The sequence below is a fragment of the Pygoscelis adeliae genome, unplaced genomic scaffold (assembly GCF_000699105.1).
Source record: "Pygoscelis adeliae isolate BGI_AS28 unplaced genomic scaffold, ASM69910v1 Scaffold197, whole genome shotgun sequence".
Taxonomy (NCBI): Eukaryota; Metazoa; Chordata; class Aves; order Sphenisciformes; family Spheniscidae; genus Pygoscelis; species Pygoscelis adeliae.
In genome coordinates this window covers 629,941-636,726 of record NW_008825105.1, presented here as the reverse complement: position 1 = coordinate 636,726, position 6,786 = coordinate 629,941, and the positions used below count along the sequence as shown (strand labels likewise).

General features: G+C 51.8%; 1 protein-coding gene across 1 annotated transcript; it reads right to left on the bottom strand.

The window, feature by feature from the left end:
• Positions 1–214: 214 nt before the first annotated feature.
• Positions 215–3,956, bottom strand: LOC103919849 (Krueppel-like factor 15). Its single transcript, XM_009327433.1, has 2 exons — positions 3,109–3,956; positions 215–392 (listed from the first exon to the last, which is right to left on the bottom strand). Exons 1-2 carry the CDS (start codon positions 3,954–3,956, stop codon positions 215–217), a joined length of 1,026 nt encoding a protein of 341 aa, XP_009325708.1.
• Between the last annotated feature and the right edge of the window lie 2,830 nt (positions 3,957–6,786).

The following is a 6,786-nucleotide window of genomic DNA, read 5'->3' as shown; positions in this document are numbered from 1 at the left end:
AGGTTTCCATCACATGTATTTAAGAGAGGGACAGTAGTACCAGAAACAGACCCTGAATATAGGTCATCCTTGAATAAAGGTGTAACAGTGGATTTCCCATAATTTTTTAAAGAAAAGTCATTTCCCCCTCTTCATTAGCGTAGTGCTTTTTGCATTCTCTTTGCCTGGCTTCGGGGCCTCCCGGACTCAGCCTCGCAAGGATGAGCAGCAAGACTTAAGTTCTGCTGCCGCCCTGAAGTGTCCACTGGCTGTATGGCTGGCCCCGGTGGATCTTCATGTGTTTGGCTAAATGGTCACTGCGGGCAAACTTCTTCTCGCAGGCGGCACACTGGTACGGCTTGACACCGGAGTGGGAGCGCTTGTGACGGGAGAGCTCATCCGACCGGGAAAACCTGCGGGAGAAGGGAAGCATGGTGGACCCAGCCTTTGCTGCTAGACAGGACAGTGAATATGAGGACCCCGGCACGTGGGAGGCTGTCTCTGCCACAGCCTCTTGGGGTGACCCTAGGCAGGTCACTTCTGTTCCGCTCCATCCAATCTACCAGTGAGGCACAGGTACCCCAGGCTCCTGCTGGAGGAACGGAAAGAAATAAACCCCTCCAACGGGTGATTTAGAGAGAGGAAAGAGGAAGAGAATTCATTTCTTTCCTTAAAGGACACTGTCCACCTATGTCCTTCCTTTGTTTTAGACTTGCTGAAACCTTTGGGAGCTGACAGCCCCAAGGCCAGGTGCTGAGAGAAATTGCTTTTTTGGGGCATCAGCCCAGGCTGGCAGTGACTGAAGGACACCGTTCAGAAGCCTGTGTGGAAAGGCTTTACTATAACTTCCCACATCCAGCCAAGAAGAGCATCGCTGTTGAGAGAAGGCTTGTTTTTCCTGGGAGAGTGTGGGTTCTCCTTGTAAACTCTGAGCGTCCCCTTGTTTCTCAGAACGGCCACGAGTTTTCACTGTCAGCCTGGGCTGGACTGGGAGCTGGGGAGAGAGAAGCAGCCTGTGAGCTGGCTTAAATACCAAGCACAAGGGAGGAAAAGCAAACGCGCCCAGCCTGGAGCACAGAAGCAGAGGTTTCCATGCTGAAGCAAGTTGACTGCTGTTCCGAGGATGCGGTAACAAGGACCACGGAAATACCCAGTGTTCAGCCTGCTTGCCTGTGTAACTCCCACACCTGGAGCAGATCAGCTGAAGAGCCTAGAAAGTCCCTTTAACCACATGCATGTCCCCACTTAATTCTCCTGCACCCTTTCTTCCACCTGCCACACACAGATCCAGACCTGGGGGCAGCTGCAGCGAGTTGCTCCACAGCAGTTTTACGAGTGCCACCTCAAAGGTATCAACAAGGCCTGGGAGCTGGTGTGCCTTCAGCATGCTTTCCATGTCCGAGTGTCAGGGGAGTGCTGGAGAGGAGGGCTGGACAGGATTTACTCCTGTTCTGCCTCTAAGGAGCCAACACAGATGGCAGGAGTATTAGGACGGAAGGGGTTTTCCATCTGACTGAAACATGCCCACGCAAAGAAGCACAAAGCAAGGAGCTTCAGATGTAACCCCAGACTCCCAGAGATAGGATTTCAAGCTTACACCTGGTACAGTAAATACTGCGCCTGCTCACAAAGGGCTCTCTGAAAACAAAATGCGTCCCAAGGCCATCCTCAGGTCTTTCATACAAACCACTGACATTTTCCAGCTTTATTGCAAGAAGCGAGTTCCAAGGTCTCAGCTCCTCATAGAAAGCAGGGCCAGGAGAAATGACATCTATATTTACAGTTAGGGCCACATCTAGAAAAGGGAGCACGGCCCGGAGAACCCCAGCCGCAGCTGAGTACATCACTCGATAGTGTAACTGCTCCCACGGAGGGGGAAGGCAGAGCAGCAAGTGAAGCAGAGCAACTCAGTAGACAGCCTGCAGGATGCCATCGTACAGGCCAGCACCATCCCTTTCCTCCTTCCCAGAGGGAAAAGTGATACTTGTGTGGTTGCCATTGTCCCCTTCCTCAATCCCCAGGCTCCGAGCGTCAGGCGCAGGAGGGGTCAGCAGTACTGGTTGGTAATGGAAAAGGAGCCGATGCCTATAAACATGTACTGCGGTTATAGGTGAAATGGAGGGACAATTGCTGATGGCAAAGGGACAGCAGCTTGGCAAGAGGGAGTCCCAAAATTCGGATCTAGTCTCATACCTTCCAGAGTTTTGCCACCCTGAGGCAGAAGCCGTAACGCACCATTCGGGGAAACAAGGCAGCGAGCATATGCCAAAGCATTGCATAAGAGACCAGGCAAGCTCAGTGCTGCCAGCACCAGTTTTCTTTGTGATATGCTTTGAGATCTGCTGATGAAAAGTGCTACGCAAGACCTGAGGACTATTAGCCCTTCTTGCCAAAGGCTGTACTGAGCATCCTGCCCCCCAGGACAGGTACGCGGTACCAGGAAGAGAACACCACAGCAGAAAAATAATCAGAGAAGTGCAGCAAGATTAAAAAGCAGGGTTAATTTAGGGAACACAGATGAAAGAAAATGACAACCACCATCATGTGCAGAGCAAACAAAAGTAAATGCAACATGGAGATACGCTACAGGCCCACAGGTGTCTGAGGGATACAAGCAGCCAAGAGGGCAGGCAAACAGCAAGAGAAAGCAAAGGGTTGCTAAACAAACACAGAATTATGCACTGACTCCTCAGGAAGCAGTGAGACTCCTATTTCCTGGGACAAATATTAATGGGAAAAGCCGTTTTTGTAGCCCAACTGCAGAAATTGTCCTGAACCAGACAGAGAACACTTGCAAAACTACAACATCACTTGGAAAAGCTGTATGGCCAGAGGGTGTTTAGGCACCCAGTTCAAGGGGGATTTGGGGTGTTTGGGAGAGTGTCAGCTACGCTTCCCCAGCTGGAGGTTTTCAGCACTTTTGGACCGAGTGAAAACTACCCAAAGCGCCCGACAAACTTTATTCCTCCAGGCCTCCTTCCAGCTCTCACCTATAATTCACTCAGGAAAGAAATCCTGTGATTTTATCCTGGATTTTCACTAGCCAAGAGCTCTCCTGCCTCTTGGCAAGCAATGGCAGGCCTTTGGCGGGGACACCCATTCGCACAGAGTCCCGCGGCTCCCACTTACCGCCAGCCACAGTTGGGCCAAGCACAAGTGTAGGGTTTCTCGCCGGTGTGCCGACGAAAGTGAGCCTTGAGGTGGGAACTCTTGGTGTACATCTTGCCGCAGCCCGGGTGCGAGCACTTATGGACGCGGACGAGGGAAGGGGGGGCTTTCTGATACTTGGGCATTGCCTCCACCTCTTGCACATCCCCCGGTGCCTCTGGCCTCATGGCGACTGGCAGGGGGGCAATTTTGACATACTTTTGGTCCATGATGGTCACAGGGGGCTGGACCTGAGGGAGGAGGGACAGGTTTTGGCCCTGCAAGCTGATAACCAGCTGGGCCACCCTGACACCACCTGTAGCACTCTGTGCTAGCGGGCTGCCACTGTCCATCTGGAGAGGCTGGATTTGGAGGACAACATGAATGCTCCCAGCAGCTACTGCCTGGTCACTACCATCAGCTGTCCCTCCAGGCTGAGCAGCGTTTGAGACCTCTTCTTCTTGAACCACACTGGAGACAGGCTGTCCCCCAGAGCTACCTAAGCTGATCTCGGATTTGATCTCGACCTTCCCTCCAGCTGGGTGAAGCTCGCTTGCTTCATCTTTGAGGAACTCAGCCTTCTCCCTTAGGAACTCCTCAATCTCCTCCAGGGTTGGAGAGAAGTCCTGGGAGAGGCTGCCACAGAAGTCGGGCAGCTTGAGGTGAGCCTCGCAGACAGTGACTTGGTGTTTTGTGTCTTCCCCCTTTGCACCGGACAGGGGGAGCAAGGTGCCTTCAGAGTGGGTGGTGCTGCCTGCAAGATGGCCAGAGCCTTCTGGGTGGCTGGGCGCCCTCTCGCTGCCGTGCCCCGGCAGAAGGGATGGCGGCATGCCGCGTTGCAGAGCGCTGGCAAAGCTCTCTAGCAGGGAAGAGCTGGTCAAGGAGGGTAGCAGCTCCTGGCAACTCACAGAGACCATTTGTTGACTCACGTCCTCTACCCACACAAAGCTCTTGGCTCGGCTGGATCAGAAGCCTCTGTAAGAGCTCAGCTGGGGCTCCTGAGGCTGCGGCAGTCTTCGTTCATCTGCAAGGGAACACCACCAAGGTTATTTCCAAATTAAAAAACAAACAAGAAAACCTCAACCTTTGAATAAAATGGACTGTGCATTAGAAAGAAAACATCAAAACTAGTCAGTGGCCTTTGTTTTTAAAGAGTCTGTTGCTCAAAAAACACATGCTAACCATTTTCCTGTGCAGGAGGCTAATAGGCTGCAAAGAGCTAGGTCCCCCCCAGAAGCAAACTTCTCTGGGGAGTTTATTAAGGTAAAAATACACAATGAAACACTTCATCCCTCTTCCACCTACGCCAGAGGGCATGTACGTGCTGCTAGATGGCAGAGAAGATGACTTGTGGCTTGCAACTAGGAGTTAATTGCGATCCAAGAGAGGGTGCTGGTTTCTCCACACTGCAAATGCTGGTACAACCACAACCCGACACAGACCCATCACGGCTGGATTAAAACTAACTAGTCTGGGAATAGATAACAGGACAGCTATGAGAGTGCCTGCTGCCAAACTGCCTGTGCACAGGCACACAGCCTTGCTCTGTGCAAGCACCACAACTGGTGAGTATTCACCAGCAGCCACGCTGCTGTGGTTACGCTGGCTATCGATGCCTGAACACGCAAGTTTAAAGCCAGTTCAGGCAGGTCTGCCCGAGCTCAGTCACACCTTCAGAAAGTATCGCATGCAGACTGTCTGGGGTCAGCTCACAGGGCCCCTGAGGACACAAACACCACGTTTCAAAACAGGTAAGAAAGATCACGTAATCTCCAGGTTAGGCCTGTGCCGTCTCCAGAAGGTGACTGGTCTCCCACGATTCAACACATCAAACCCCGCAGGCCCCGCTGTGGCTCGCAGGTTGTGAGCGCAGCGCCTGAGCACCCACTGAGCAGCCACACACCGTCCCTGCCCCTGCGAGAGGGCAGCCTGGAGACTGCATCCTGCTCCTGCAGCACCTAAACCACCCAAGAAGGCAGAATCTGTTTACTTTTTACATTTAATGCAGAAAGTGAGTTTCCAAGAGAAAGAAAATCTATGCCAAAGTCACTTATGAACCTTTTCCAGAGTGAGTGAGTCCATGAGATTTCTGCAGAGCTGCAAACCAGTCAAGCCAGTCCTTGTTATCAGTGCTCCTCAGGGTCCTGAGAGCTGGGAACGGAAATTTTTGAGAAGCAGTCTGGATGTGATAGAAAGGCTCTTCCCCTAAAGAAGAAATAATCCCCACATCATTCAAAATCTGCTAAGCACAAGACGCCACGTTGCTCGGGGCCGTTTGCAGTGCTGCCCACGGTCTGCCTCCAGCACAACTCTGCTTCAGCAAGTCATGATGAGCAGAGACCATCGCTGCTCACACGTGAGGTAAGAAAGGTGTTTGGGCCAATCTCAACCTTCAGGCTTCAAGTTTCAGAGACAACACAAATTCGTGCTCTGAACCATCACCTTCAAGGCAGCACCCAATTCCACTCCTTCCTCCACACCAATTTTATGATCTCTTTCTGATCTCTGCTTCTCTGACTCTCGTCTCCTTTTTCTACAAGCTTCAGAGGCTAGAAAAGCCTTCCCCCTCTGGCTACCAAACACTTCTGTTTACCTCTTCCAGAAAGTCTTAAAATCTGATTTTCCGACAAGGTCTCCTTGCAGAGCAGCTCAGGATGTCTCCATCCCTTCAGTATGCCCCCAGGACAGCTGAATTAAACTATAAACTCCTTAGCTCAGGAGCCTCATTTAGTACATACCTTGCAAATTCAGAGTGAACAGTTCTGTTGAACTAACACCACGAAGAAAAGCACAACCAGAGGGCAGGAAGGTCCGGTGGTTAAGCTGCTGGCTGGGGACTAAGGAGATCTGAGCAGGGTCTCCTGCTCTGCTGCAGGCTTCTCGTGCAACCTCGGGGTAGTTGCTGGCGTGCTCTGGTCCTGTTTCCCATCTAAGTGGGGGCAATAGTAATGTCCTACCTTTCAGAGTGGTGCTAAGGGGAAATGTGTAACCTGGTGGGATGCTCCGCTACTAACGGACTTCGTAGATACCTGTTACAGATGTCAGTGCCTTGTCAATCCAAGGCATTTTTGCAAAATGCACGTCAACAGCGCTGTCATCCCAGATAAGCTAAGGCAAGAAAATGGAGACCTGACTTTGGCCTTCAGCGAAGCATACTGCAGGACAAGGTCAACGTCATTTTCAAGCTTCACTTTGCATTTCTATTCCTATAGTTCTGCAGATCCCTAAAGACACTCGATTACTGTATGAAATCAGCAGATGTGCAGTTTGAGCACACAGAGAAAAAGTAATTTGCCCAAGGTCAGTCAACAAGCAGGAGCTGGGAACTCAGCTGAGGGTTACGACTCTCCTCCCGTGACTAAACAACACGAACAAACACCTGTAACCTCTTCAGAGCTGTGAATTACATCCACAGTGTCGGTGCAAAACCTGGGCTCACGAAGCCTTTCAGGACAACTACAACATGCTAAATAAGTCAGACGCAGCCAGTGCCACGTGTAGCAGATCCCTCAGCGATAAAGGGATGCCCCACGCTTCGACCCGGCCAAGGACAAGCGAGCATGAGCAAAGTCTGGCACGACTGCTGCCCCCAAACCCCACCGCGGGGAACAGAGCCAGGAGCAGGCTGGAAGCCCCCGAGGCCGAGGAGACCGAGCCTGG

Coding starts and splice junctions, on each gene's coding strand:
- LOC103919849 (XM_009327433.1), bottom strand. CDS start 3,956: ATGCCGCCATCCCTTCTGCCGGGGCACGGCAGCGAGAGGGCGCCCAGC. Junction 393..3,108: donor TGGCCCAACTGTGGCTGGCG/GTAAGTGGGAGC, acceptor CTTCTCCCGCAG/GTTTTCCCGGTCGGATGAGC.